We start from the raw sequence: 14,374 nt of genomic DNA on the forward strand, positions 1-14,374 counted from the left end.
CCTGCATGGCCGTCACAGTAAGACCCCAGGGGGGCCAGAGCTAGCAGAGGGCGGGGCTCACCTTTGCAAGGACCGAGGAGCCCTGTCTCCCGCGGAAGTGACCAGCCCGCCGGGGAGCCGTGCGGCACAAACCCGCTTCCCAGCCCCCAGGCCCGGCCCTGGGGGCTCTCGGCCTGCGGACCTGCTGCACACAGTCAGCACGGGCTCCACGTCCACCTCTGGGCACAAGATGGCCCTTCCTAGCCTCCCGCCCCAGACAGACAGACGCCGGCCGCAGCAGGCAAACAGGCGGGTCTCACCCTCCCCAGGGCCCCAGCTCCCCCAGCACCAGGCCTTTCTCAAGATCCAAGGCTCCCTCTGCGGGGGGTCTGTGGGGTCCTGCACAGACAAAACTCCTCCTGGGCCCTCAACCGCTCCAGCTGCTTCTCAAAGACACAGGAGCGAGAACATCCCAGACAGCAGCCTCCAAAGGGAAGTCCAGCTCGCCGTGCACGGCACCTCCCACCTCCACAGGGAGGAGGCGTCCATGCAGAGTGGACGGCTGGGGCATGCACAGCCCCGGACACTCGTGCGCCAAGCCGGCGCCTCTCCCACACTCTCGAGGCTCACACATACTCGCACACACACAGGCGTGAGTCCGTCCTGCCAGGCCCAGGGGCAGGGACTCCCAGAGACGCTCTGGAAGCAACACCAGACCCTCAGCCTCAGTGGCACTGCCCAGCCGGTGGCTCGGTGCTCCCACTGGTTAGGGCAGTGGTTCTCAGCTGGGGGCGGTGTTACCCCCGGGGGACACGCGGCAACGCCTGGACGCATGACTGACGGTCACAGATGTGGACGGGGCTCTGCTGCGGGCACCAGTGTGTGGAGGCCCAGATGCTGCTAACGCCCTGCAGGGCAGGGGACCAACCCCACCACACAGAATGGTCCGGGTCCAGATGTCCACGCTGTGGAGCCAGCTGGCTTCGAGGGGGCCCCTGCTCCACCCAGAGCAGGGCAGCCCCCACTGGCTCAGCCTGTGGGAGTCCAGGGGATCCCGTGGGCAGAGCCACGCCCAGCCGAGGCCCCAAAGCCCCCCCATGCACCAGTGACGGCCCCAGGAGGCGCCAGGACCCTCCGCGGAGGGAAGAGGCCATGGCCCTGGACACGAGGCACGCACCTGCTCATCAGCCAGGTTCTCAGCTCCTGTCAGATGTGCGTTTCATAACCAGCCCACACGCAGAGTTTCCAACCTAATTCAGGGAAAGTGCTTTCGGGACACTTGCACCTGCATCTGCCGAAATTCATCCATCACGTTTGGCCCAAAGGCAAGTGCGGTCAGTCTCCTGCGTCTCCTTCCGACAGCCAGGGCAGCCGCCCCAATCCCGGCCCACCGCAGCCCCTGCCCAGACGCATCCTAAAGCCTGGCTCCTGGAACTGTTGTTCTGAGTGACCAGGCAGCTTGACCTAACGGCTCTGACAGCCGGAATAGAAAGCACGCCACCAGAGAAGATGGAACAGAGTGGTCAAGAACAGCAGCCAGGGTCCGGATGCCCCAAGGGCCCTGCTGCTGCTGGCTGGGGAACCGGGGTCACCCTGTGCCTGGTGCCCCCAGGGCCAGGGCCTTCTGATCAGACACAAAGCTAAGGAGTGAGGCTTTCCAGAAGCAACAGATGAGCTGCCAGGAGAGCAGGGGGAGGGGCCAGAGGGCACGGAGGGCCGGGTCAGGGCACCCAGCAGCAGGGACTGTGGCCGGACACACGGGCTGGGAACATGGGGAGCCCGGGGAGGACACGGGGCCCCAAGCAGGGGTCAAGGCTTCAGGGCAACAGAACTTGAGTTTGGAGGGGCCGAATTTGGGAGTATGAGACACACGAGTGGTGGTGTCGAGTCAGAGACTGGACAGAAAAGTCTGGAACGTGGGAGGCAGGTCCCGGCTGGAGATATAAATTTGGGAGTCGGCATATGGATGACATTTGAGGTGGCCAATGCGTGAGTGTAGCGAGACGGAGTCGAGAAAGAAGGACCGGCCAAGGGGCCAGGAAGAAGCCCGGGTGGCAGCGACCGGGAAACCTCATGAAGGGAGGGATCTAGGAGGGGTCTAGGAGGGGTCTGGCGTGCCGGGGGCTGCCACGGTCAGGGACGAGGAGGGCTGAGGACTGGGCATTACTCTCAGCCACGTGGACAGGACCTTTCCCAGAGCGCAGGGCCGTGGGCTCACGGGAGGGCTGGACACCGCAAGGACAAAGCAGGTCGAGGAGTCTCGCTGGAAATGGGGAGCAACAGGGACACGGCATCAACAGAGCTTTCTCAGCACGGGAGAAATGCAGCATGCTGTTACCTCGCTCCACAGGCATGCGTGAAAAGCCGTCAGGATGCCTGGCGCCGCATGCCCCGGGGACACAGGGACCCGTGGCTCAGCCCTGTCCACCCTCAGAGCACGACACACAGCTCAGGCTCAGCCCTGGTGTCCCTGGAGCTGGATCTGCAGGCTCAGCGTCCTCCCCTCAGAGCCGGGACCGTGGACATCCTGCCATCCCAGAGCCCCCAGATGTCCTGGGGCAGGGAGCGCAGAGATGCACGCATTTTGTTGGGTCTATACCTAGGAATACAATCCCGGGTAGTAGGGGTCAGTGCTGCCCCCCAGCCAAAGACAGCAGACATGTCTAAGGCTGACCAGGCTGGGTTTACTGCTTCCTGCACCGTTGGGGCACCGGGGCATCTCCGCAGCAGGGTGCTTGAAAGGATGGGTCATAAGGTTTGGGCTGGGGCGGGGGCGCTACGGGGGTCGGGGCAGCGAGCCTCAATGCCGTCAGGAGCCATGTGCCACGCCAGCTCCGGATGTGAGGGCCGTGCGCTCTCTGCCACGGGGTGTGTGTGTGCGTGCAGGTCCTGCCGAGCAGTTTCCAGAGTGGCTGCGTGAATTTACGCTCCGTGTCCGCGGCCGGCAGCGCAGGTGCCCTCTGAACATACTCGGCCCGGTGACGGGGCGAGGAGTGCGTGAGGAGGTCAGCCTGGGCTGTAGAAAGACGGTCCTTTCCCAGGAGCCCAGGCCTTGGATCCCAACACCGTCCCCGACAGAAGGACTGGGGCTCCCCGGAGAGCTGGTGAGTCGAGGGCTGGGTCAGGGGATGCACCGGTCGGGCCAGAGGAGAAGGAAGTGCTCGGAAAGCTGCAGCCACGGGGGTGTGCCGAGGCCACGGGAGCCCACGCCAGAACAGCAGGAGAGGCAAGAATGAAGTCATACTGGATTGTGACCCAAAGTGCAACCCAGCAGCGTGTGAATGGGGCGAAGAGAGGGATCTTCGCAGAATTCCAAACCACTTACATAGACCCTCCCCTCAAGGAGGTGGAGCGTGACACCCGCCCCTGACGCGTGGGCTGTGCGTGGTGGCGTCCTTCCAAAAGGTCAGCGTGGAGCGGACAGGACAGTCCAGTCCCCTGACAGGGGAGACTCCTGACAAGCGGCCTCAGCCAGGGCGTCAAGTCAACAGGTTCAGGGACCAGACAGACCCCTGCTGTGACGTGACCCCAGGTGCTTTCTCTGAGCCCTCCCCGAAGACCAGACCCCAGTGTAACCACTGGGAAAACCGCAGAGGAATCCTACAAAGCACCCGACAGTCATCCTCAAAACCGTCAAGGTCGTCAAAAACAGGGACAGGCTAAGACACTGCCGTGGCCCAAGGAATGTCAAGAGAGACCACGGAGCGTCACATGGGGCCGTGGAACGGAAAAGGGATGTTAAGTAAGAACGAAGAAAATCTGATTGACCTGTGGACTTCAGTTGCTCGGTTATAGCTGTTAATTTTACGTGTCAACTGCGGGCGCCCCGATTACACACTACCCTGCGCGTGTCTGGGGTGTCTCCGGGTGACGTTAGCACCAGAGTCTGAGCATTCTGCAAAGCAGGTCCCCCCCAGCAAGGGTCTAATGGGGGAGGAGGGAGGGATTCTCCCTTTGTTCCCGCCTCACCGTCCGGGGCGGCTCAGCTCAGGCTCGGCTCACCTCGGCTCTGCCTGAGGCCTGGGAGCTGCACGTCGCCTCGCCGGGTCTGGGGCCTGCAGACAGCAGACCGCACACCCTCTCGGCCTCCCTGACTGCGCCGGTGGCCCACTCCTCGAGATAGATCCCCGGACATTCACGCACACGCGCACGCGCCTGCCCTGCACCTGCTCCGCATGTCCGCTCCCCTGGAGCGCCCTGGCTGGGACGCGGAGGCGTCCCCGTGCACTCAGCAGGTGCGGCTGCCTGACGCCACACTAATGTAAGACACTCCGCGGAAACTAGGCGCGAGCACTCGCTGCTCTGCCTTCCCGACTTTGCCGTAAATCTACAAGATTCTGAAATAAGTGTATAAGGAAAAAGTTTTTAAAAAGCCATACACGCTTTGTCTGTATGGGAGCTCGGACTGGGAAGTGGCGGGATGGACGCACAGGGCTGTGGTCTCAATGCTGAGATTATATAAGACACTGAATTTCCTCATATTTTTTTCTTGTCATTTTTCGTTATATAATAAAAAGCTATAAAGTAAAAAAAAAAAAATCATCCTGGCAACAGCGTCTGGTGGCTAGATGAGCAGCCACATAATTCATCACCCAAAGCAGGACACGTCCGAGGGTGACAGGGATGCTGTTAATCGCCATGCCCGGTCACGTCCAGCGACCACAGGTGTGCGGTCACCACGCGGAGGCAGGATCGCTGGCTGTGCCCTCCCTAAGTCCCTAAGCACAGGTGGCCCTGGAAAGGAGCTGGGTCAGCAGGTAGGGAGTGGCGGTAAGGGGCCGCACACTGAGTCTGCCTCGCAGGCTCCGTCCCCACGACCCCTAGCTCGGTGTTCACTTCCGGAGGCACTTCATCCATCAGGCCCCTTACTTCTGCACATTCTAATTGTCGTGGGCTCTGGTAAAACGGCATCAGGATCCTAATAACTGGGGATTCCACGGTCCGACTCCCAGTTCCACGATATGCCCTCGGCAAGAGCTGCAGAGACGCGCCCCTTGGGGCCTGGGGTCTCCCTTCTCTGTCATGGTCGCCCTGTAAGCCCGCACAGCCAGCCACCCCACCACGGCCTACCGACGCCTGTCTCAGGTCCCGCTTGCTGCTCAAGCACCTTGCAGGACTGGCGGGAGGGGCCACCCCAGGTTTTCCAACCGCCAAATGTGGCCACAGGGCCCCCTAGTCCAGGCATGCGGGTCACACATGTGGGGACAGGGCCCCCTCTCTTTGCAACTTCCTTCCTTCCTGTGTCCCTGGACCCCACTCTCTGTCATGTGCTAACTTTGCAAATCATCCTTTCTGCCTGAGGAGCCAAAATACGACTTCAGCAACACAAGATGACCTTGATTCTTGAAGAAAAAGAGAAAACACAGGAATTGGGCCAACACAAACAGACATGACCTAGGATAGCCGCAGGTGGGTCCCCCAGAGCACAGGGACCTCTGAAGCCAGGACGCGGGTGACTCGCCCAGCAAAGTGTCCATAACCAGGTTGGGACACAGGTTGGCAGCCTCCCGGCTTCTTGGACCCACCATGCTTCCCCTCAGAGGCCTGAACTGAATTCAGTGTGTGTCCCAATGTTTTCGGGGGCTCTGAAACAGCGACTGCTGAGCTGGGTGCTGCTGGGTCCTCTTGGCCACACTGGCATCCTGCGTGGCCCCAGGTTCGAGGTGGCCCAGAGGGAACTCGGGCAACACGGGGAAGGCAGACACAAGGCGGTGGTCCTGATGCCCTGAGAGATAGGCCGGGTGACAGGGGCTTCCACCTTGTCCCTGTCCTCCCCTGCCCTCCCCATCTTCCCCAGCCCAGCCCTCCCCAGCCCTGCCTTCTCCCTCCCCTGCCCTGCCCTCCCCTGCCCTCCCCCTGCCATCCCTTTTCCTCCCCCTGCCCTCCCCTGCCCAGTCCAGCTCCATCTGACAGCCAGCCCCGCCAGCCACCCCCAGGTGCAGAGTCTTGGCCCTGTGCATTCCCTCTCCTGAACCTGGGGACCTGCTCGAGCCCACGGTGCCTGTCCACGCCTACCCCATGCCTTGGCCTCAGCGCACCCAGAGTGGCGGGAGGAAATCCCACTCTCCCACTGCGGAGACCAGTGGACATGGAGGAGCCCTGAGGCCACAGAGGACAGCTGGTGGTTTAAAATATGCCCACATATTCTTTGACATTTGCTTCAAAGGGTGGAGCCCGATCCCCCCCGTGAGTGTGGGGCGGGCACAGTGAGTGGCTGCGGACACACGGCCTAAGGTGGGCGTGCCCGCACGTGACCTCAGAGTCTGGGGCCTAGAAGGCACCGTGGCTCCTCCTGTCTCCTGGCTCGCACAGAGGCTGGCCGCCATGGCGTGAGGCCACATAAGCAGCTCCACGGAGAGGCCCACGTGGGGGGGAGCTGGCTTGGGAGCAGGGCCCCCACCCGCCCAAGCTGCAGACGGTGCAGCCGAGCCGACAGCCGCATGCGGACAGCGAGGGGGACCCTGAGCCACACGCACCAGGAGAGCCGCCCTGACCTGACCGCTCCCAGACACCGAAGCGATGTGCCTGGAGCCGTCTGAGGCCGCTGTTAGCAACAGATCCCAGGAATAGATAACAAAGAGCGGACAGCGAGACCGAGACCCCCAGGGACGTGACCCGGGCGAGCCTGCCAACCGCCTCCATTCCAGCTGAGAATGAGGCCCCACGTTGGGGACCGAGGACGCGCCGCAGGGGGCCTGGATCCCAGGCATCACGAGCAGCAGGGAGACCCGTCCCCACGGCCCCGACCCGTCGTGAGACTTAATAAAGCACAGGCATTGCTGTGTCTCTAGGTTTGGGGTAGTTTATCACCAGCAACCACCAAGGGTGCGGGGACCCCGCCCCGGCCTCCAGCGGGAAGCTGGTGGGAAGGACACGGGCCAGCCGGGCACCGGGAGAGACGAGGGGCCTGGACGAGAAGCACCGAGCACGCAGCAGACCCCTCCTTGCCCCACGGGGGCACAGCAAGGACGAACGAAAGCCGCGCTGTGAAAGGCGCGCACGTCCGTGCCATGCCTGACACACTCACAAATGACAAAGTCGTCTATTTCTCGCTTTTGCCACAAGTTCTGCCTTGTGCATGCAAAGCATGAAGAGTCATGATGTGAATTCTGAAAGCAGAGACCTTTCTAAAGTCAACTTTTTAAATCACTGTGAGAAAGTGAATGTACTCAGCTCCTATTTTTAATAAATTGGGGGCGACACTGACTCCCACCTACACCCTCTCCTGGCTTCAGAACCTAAATAACATCCCCGGGGTTTTCACAGGATCGAACAGGCCTGTGCCTGAGCTGCCGTGCTGAGGACCATCCGTGGGCTCCGTGTCACGTCGGGGGAAACGTGGGCAGGGAGACGCGGCCCTTCTCACAGCTGAGAAGCCTGCTCTCTGCCCTCGGCCACGCTGATAGCAGTTGGCTGCCTTGGTTTTTAAAATAATAGACTTTAGGGGCACCTGAGGGGCTCAGTCATTGAGCGTCTCCCTTAGGCTCAGGTCAGGGTCCCAGGGTCCTGGGATCGAGCCCCACATCGGGCTCCCTGCTCCCCGGGAAGCCTGCTTCTCCCTCTCCCACTCCCCCTGCTTGTGTTCCCTCTCTCGCTGTGTCTCGCTCTGTCAAATAAATACATAAAATCTTAAAAAAATAAAATAATAGATTTTAGGTCAATGACAAAAACATTTTTTGATGAAGCAGGCATCCCAGATTTTAAAAATAACAATAATTTTATTAATTACAGCTTCTCCCAAATTGTCTCAAATTCTGATCATTAAAATCATTCAGCGTTTGGGTCCAGCCGGTGTATGGGGAAGGGAGAAGCAGCCCAGCATGTCCCGCAGGGTGCCCGGCCAGCTCACTGCCTGGGTGGGAAGGCGCACCCCGAGAGGCACTCTGGGCATGGCCAAGCCCTCAGGGGGCAGACATATTGATCCCACCTAATGGATGGGGAGCAGGGATGGAGAAGGCTTGCATGCTGAGGACAGCAAGGTCTAACCATTTCTTGGAATATCAGCCAGGAGCAAGAGTGGCTACCGAAGCTTTATCTTTACCTACGGTTATACACAGATTGCAGAGTGAGGCAGGTATGAAGAAACAGACAGTTCAACATATTTTTAAGAGAGGAAGAACAATCTGGACAGGAAGGAAAAGCGACACCAGGTGGAAGGCCTGGTCTTTCACCAAGGTGAACGCCGAGTTTGACTGAGCTTCCTACGGACAGGGAACTGAGCACAGGCCCCTAAAATAAGAACCAACGGGTTCCAAAGAGGACCAGAGCGGCCACTTGGGCCCCCCAGGAGGGCAGACCGCACCCATCAGCCCCACAGCGAGGCCCTTGGGGTGGGGCCGGAGCCGCCATGCTCCCCACGCACGTGGGTGGGAAGCCGAGCGCCCTCCAAGCAGCCAGCTCTGGGATCAAGCATCTACACACCCCTCAGCAACCCGCGGCTGGTGGCAGTCGCACCAGCAGCCCTGGGGAGGGGTCAGGGGAAAGATGCCAAGTCCCCACTTACAATGAAGGAAGACCGGGGAATCGTGCAGTGGTTACGTGTGTGACAGGCGGTGCCTGAGAAGAGTAACGCAGAGATAAAAGCACAAACCAGAGACGTGGTGTCATCCCCTGTGTGGCAGCTTGTCCCCAGAGGATGACGAGGGCACGTGTGGTCTCCCACCCAAGCCCATCGCCCTGCGCACCGAGCCCGGAGGGTCCTGCCCTCAACAGCCACACCTGCTGTGCACCTGCTCTGCCCTCCCGACTCAGAGTGGATCCGAGGACGGGCAGCAGGACAGGCAGACTTCTGGGCCCCACCCCAGACCTGCTGAATCAGAATCTGCCCCCTTCCCTGAGGACCCACAACGGCTGGAGACCCTGCAAGGGCCGCCCTGACCCTGTGCAGAATGAGCGCTATTCCACGGCTCTGCTTCCTTCAGACCATCAGCCCCAGAGAGAAGCCCTGAGCAAAAATTACCCCCGTTGCATTCTTGCATTACTTCTCGACTGGAAAGCTGGGTGGTTAAATTTTTAAAAGAAAATCGGCTTATTTTTAGCACTTTAAAACACACAACCAGATGGACAGGCATGCAGAGCTGACGTGACAGTAGGTCCCAAGTCCATTCTAGGACCAGCCACGGGGAGAGAAACACATCGAGCTCCATGGCTGCCCACAGGCCCTCCGGGACCCAGAAACCCAGGAACAAATGTGCCAGGGGGCTTTCCAAAGGGACTGCATGCCCTCCTACCCAACTGGAACCCAAATACCCTCCCCCACACCAAGGGCCTCGGCACCGTTTCTGCCAGCTGGCAAAGGACCCCACAGTGTGCAGCCACCAGGCTTCTGGCCACCAAGGGAGGCCTGCAGTGTGGGGAGTGGGTGTGAACTGCCATTAGCCCGAGTGTGGGCCCCACAAAAAACCGCCACCCTGTCTTCCCAGTCGGGAGGGAAGGAAACAGACTCCTAATAACCAGGGGCCAGACTGGCCCCAGAAACTCGGGCCCCATCAGCATTATGGGGCCAGCCACACGTGCGCCCAGCGGCTCTCCTCAGCCCTGCGAGCTCTCAGGAACACAAAGGAAAAAGTGGGGCATAAACACCATACGGTAACGGACCATCCTTCCTGGCGGTCATGGCGGAGCACCGAGAAAAGCCAAGCAAAGCAACTCAAAAACTCTGGCAACCAGCAAGGGTCTCCAGCACAGTGGCCACTTCTAGGAGGAGTGTTTTAAAAAGAAGAGTGTGCCTTCATCCCAGCACTGATCAGCGTGAAATACGATGGGGAAAGAGATCCTGTTGACGGTTCAACAAAACCCAGCAACCAACACACAGTAAAGGGCATTTTAAACTTAGAAACAGCCGAAATGTGCTCAACCTCAGAAAGCACGGGACCCCCAGGAGGGTCTTCCTCTAGCTGCCGGGTCACACGGTGTTCTGAATGGACTGGAAGTTTCAATCTGTGTATAACCGTAGGTAAAAATAAAGCTTTGGTAGCCACTCTTGCTCCTGGCTGATATTGCAAGAAATGGTTAGACCCTGCAATAGAAGGAGGCACAGACGTGGGCTTACCAACGGGGACAGGGCACAGCAGTAACACGACACCAAGGCCGGAAACTGCCGGAAAGGAAGCTATTGATGAATCTGACCACACAAAAATTAAACACATCCATACAAAAAAACCCCTAGCAGCGTTGCAAGATAAATGGCAAACGTGCGTGGGGTGGGGGGGCGCTGTGCCAGGGTACGGCTTTGCGGACCCAGGACGGGGCAAAGACACGGGGCCGCCAGGGTCCCAGTGGGAGGCAGGGGCTCGGCTGGGTGCCAGAGCTCCCCAAGAGACAGATGCCCCGACGTGAGAAGCAAAGACATGGTCAATCCCACCAGCAGTCAGAGAAACTCAAAGCATTCATACAATCCTTTCACCTTTCAGACTGTCAGAAATCTGAAGCATCACTAGCAGCCAAAGCTGGTGAGGATTCAGGGAAAGAGGACTTTTGAGCATGCCCAGAACAAGCAATGGCCGTGCGTCCCGGCCACTCGTGCTCTGCCCTCCTCGTCTCTCTCCTGTCTGCTGCCGGTCCCCCACGTGCCCCTTCGTCTGCTTACCCCGCACACAGCAGCCACATCTTGAGTGGCCGCCATGGAAGGCGCGCCCAGGACAGCACCTGGTGCACAGAGGGACGGTTCCTACGGGCACCAGCAGGTCAGCTGGTCGAGGTGCCTTACGTGGACACAGTTCTGGGGTGGCAGGTCGTTCCTCCATGCAGGAACATGAGCACACAGAGATGCTCATTGCCAGGTTTGTGATATTGTGTTTGTGAAGAAAGTGGAAACATCCCAGTGTCCTACAGCAGGAAATGAGGTGAGCAGAGAACATCATGTCTACCCGGAGCAAGGCTGAAGGGCAGGGACTCGGCCCTGGCCACCCGTCAGAACCACCAGCAGGACAAGATAGGCGAGCCGAGCTCCACCCCCAACGGGAATTCCTGGGCGGCGGGGACCAGGCATCCGTAGTTTTAAGGGCACCATGGAGTCTAGCTCCCAGCCAGGCTTGAGGGCCGCTCTTGTGAATCCAGCCAACAAATGCTGTAGATCTATCAGATGTTGGCGACATCCCGCTAAGTAAAAAAGCGGGTTACGACCAAACCATATATGGAACGCGATCCCATTTCTGCATCAAAGGAAAAAAGTGTGTTTCTCCACGGCTGGAAGTGTGAGAACATTCCTAGAACAAAGCTGCAGAAAACGCACACTGACATGTTCGCTGCGGAGAGTCTCAGTGCTAAACCTACACGTCTGGATTTTCCTATTTAGGGCAATTTTAGGAAAAACAGGAAAGCATACACATGTATACATTTTAATGCTTCTATAATTAGAAATAAACAAAGGATTTCTTTTTACGTTTTAAGAAAGGTGACTTGAGAATCTGGTGGCCTCCCATCCTGGCGTGCTGCCCACCCACCCAACAGTCCGGGCGAGGTGTTCTGCGGCCTTCAAGGACTCCTTATCCCCAGTCTTCTCTGGGGGAGCAAACCTCGCAGTGATTAGTGGTCCCCCACTAGGAAGCTAACGTCACATTGGGTTTGAGTGCTGGCCATGACTATGGAGAAGGGCGGGCGCCCCACTGGGTTGCGGACCTGCTCAGGGGGGCAGCTGGAGCCCCCTCAGCACCGCTCAGCAGCCTCATGACCAAGACCGTGTGGACCGTGTGGACGAAGGGGCTCGCGAAATAGCGCGAAATAGAGCGGCTCTGGGGCAGGGCAGCCGAGGAAAGACAGGTCCCTGGCAGGTTCGGCCCCTGAAATCCACGGCTCCCCGAAGTCAGCGAGGGCTGGGAGCGGAGGAGGTGTGGCGTTAGGGGGAGAGGGAAAGGTGCCCCTGGTTCCAGCGTGAGACAGAGGTGCAGAGAATCTGCACCTGTGCCCGGCACCTGCCAAGTACCCACAGGGGCTCTAGACTCCGCGGGACCGACGGGGGAGAGGACACTTCTCTATCACAACCACGCTTTCTAGTTGGGGTTTACCTGGCACTCTGTGAAACTGCCTTTTTCTTTTCTTTTATCCTTTTCTCTGCATACCAAACTTGATATATTAATTGGGAGTTTTAATCCAAAAAATTCATCAGAAGGTCTTCCATTGCCATAGCAACCGTGCAGTCCCGGTAAATGCATGTCCGCGGCACAACACGGCTGCCTCTTCAGGCCCGCTCGGCAGCGGGGCCAGCAAAGTGATGCAGCCCCGTCCGGGGGGGCCGGGGGTGACCTCACACCGGCCTGGAAGAGAGCTGGGGCTCAGGGGCCACGCCTGCCCCCGACTCGCCTTCCTCCGTCCCAAACCCCATTCCCTATTCCTTAAATAAGCCCACGGCCCTCTCTGCAAGCTCGTGACGAGATGCTTGAGCCGTAGGTGCCCCGACGATGGAACGCACACGCGGGACGACGCGGCTGTCCGGCCAGATGACGCGGACGGCTGCCGCGCCCAAGCTCACCAAACAAAGCCTGGATAAGTCCCAACGGTGGGTTCAGTTTGGGCATGTGGCCGCCATGCCAAGTGATGAGCAAGTAACTGATGTCACATGTCCTAAAGAGCAAGCACCTGTAGCAGACTCAGCGCCCCACCTCCCACCTCCCGAAGCAGCTGCGGCCTCGGCCGACCCACTGCAGGCAAATGCAGGGGTTGGGGGATGCGCCGAATAATTCTCAAATCAGATTGCGAGCAGCATCGACAGATTCTGTGCTCTTTTTGCCTTTTTAATGATCCATGAAATCTGAGACATAACACACTGTGAGCCAGTAGAAAAATCCTACGTTAAAAAGCTGAAGGCAGCCCCCGAGCAACATCAGTTTCTCTACTCCCGAGTTCTCTGCCTCGGAGAGCACAAGGCTAGGGCATGGAAAGAGTGGCCAGCTCTTGGCTGACCCAGCGAGCACGGAACTCAGATGTTTTTCTCAGACACCTTCTCATCGTGCAGCCAGAGAAGCTTCCTGACCAGTTCCTAATGCACTCTGAGCTTTCCTTACTCGGAATATTTATGTTGAAAACAAAAATGCATAACATAGGAAAGAGTCACAGCCCTGAGTTCTGCTGCCCCAGAGCTCAGGGCACAAGGACGGCAGACCCAGAACACACCGGACTGATGGGGCGGGTCCGAATGCCCCTCCCCTGCTGACCGTGGCCACACTCAGCAGCCCGGCACCCCCTGGCCAGCCCACGGCAGCCTCTCCGTCACTCCGATGACCACCCGCACACGGCCTGCACACTCACCACCACTGAGGCCTGAGGTCGTACTACTGTGATTTCCTATTATGCTTAAATTATTTACCACAACAAATAGTTTGGGCTCCTGTGCTGAGCTGTGCTCTAAAATTATAAAAGACCCATCTTACCTCTGCAGGCTGCCTACAGATGAAAAAATGCATATTTCAACTATTTTGAGGAAATGTCAAAAAAACATCAAATGTGTCATCATTGTACCATTTAAACTATCTCCATGACATCCGTAGAAAAGAGCTGTATGTTTGCGTGCGAATGTATCCCGGTGCCCCAGAGGCAGACCTTCCCTGCAGGCAGCCGCCAAGTGAAAGGTGGTCGGTCACGTGTTTTCCATGGGCACCTGCCTCCGCGCGGCCACTCAAGAGATGCGGGTGGGTGGTCTGGGTCAGCAGCTTTACCTGCAGGAGGACCTGAAGGGACACTCTCAAAGGGAGTTCCCAAAGGGCAGGTCTCCCCACAAAGGCAAAGCCATCTCCGCCGCACATCTGAGCCCAAAGGTTGGGCACGTGGGGCCACACCACACTGTCAGCCGCAGACTGAGAGCTCCCGGAGCCAGGGACCCCCCACACCTGTGGGGCAGGCGTCTTCCTTCGCAGAAGCGGCACACCACAGGTGCAGCGTAGACCAAGCCTGCACCCCACCCCTAAAAGGAAAATGAACACATGCAGCCCCCGCCACAGCGCGCGGCTAAGCCGGGACCGCTCCGACCACGGACCCTCACCCCGCAGGGCGGGCCGGAGCCCCCTCCCGCCGCTGCGCCGCCACTGGACTCGGAGGAGGCAGGAGGGAGCCCTGGACGCGCGTGGGCGCCGCAGGCACCATCCGCGAGTTTCCTCGGAAACCGAGGCGCCCGGGATGCCTTCCCACCCGGGTGGGCGCAGTGTCTGCACGCGAGGAAACCCTACTGCCGCGGCCCCTCTGCGAGAAGGCGCAGGGTCCCCGGCAGCCCGGGGCCCCCGCCGTGCGGCCGCGCTCACCGTCCTCCTTGTCGTCAAACACCGGCCTCCGCGCCGCGGCCGCCGACATGGAAGAGCCCATCCTCTTCTTCCACTTGCTCCACGGAAACAGGGGGCGCGGCTGCGCGCGGGCATCGCCCGCGTCCCGGGCCCGGGGCTGGCCGGCGGCGGGCGGCGGCGGGGCC

At 59.5% G+C, this 14,374-nt stretch overlaps 1 protein-coding gene across 1 annotated transcript in view; it reads right to left on the reverse strand.

Annotated features, from left to right (window-relative positions):
- Positions 1-14,341, reverse strand: part of STK32C (serine/threonine kinase 32C) — a 69,990-nt gene extending 55,649 nt beyond the window's left edge. Inside the window, exon 1 of the mRNA XM_034986447.1 lies at positions 14,211-14,341. Within this exon, the coding sequence (XP_034842338.1) occupies positions 14,211-14,271 (61 nt within the window). The 5' untranslated portion in view covers positions 14,272-14,341. The remainder of the gene's footprint in view (positions 1-14,210) is intronic.
- Positions 14,342-14,374: the final 33 nt, after the last annotated feature.

Source organism: Mirounga leonina, unplaced genomic scaffold (genome assembly GCF_011800145.1).
Source record: "Mirounga leonina isolate KUSES-001 unplaced genomic scaffold, KU_Mleo_1.0 Mir_114, whole genome shotgun sequence".
NCBI lineage: Eukaryota > Metazoa > Chordata > Mammalia > Carnivora > Phocidae > Mirounga > Mirounga leonina.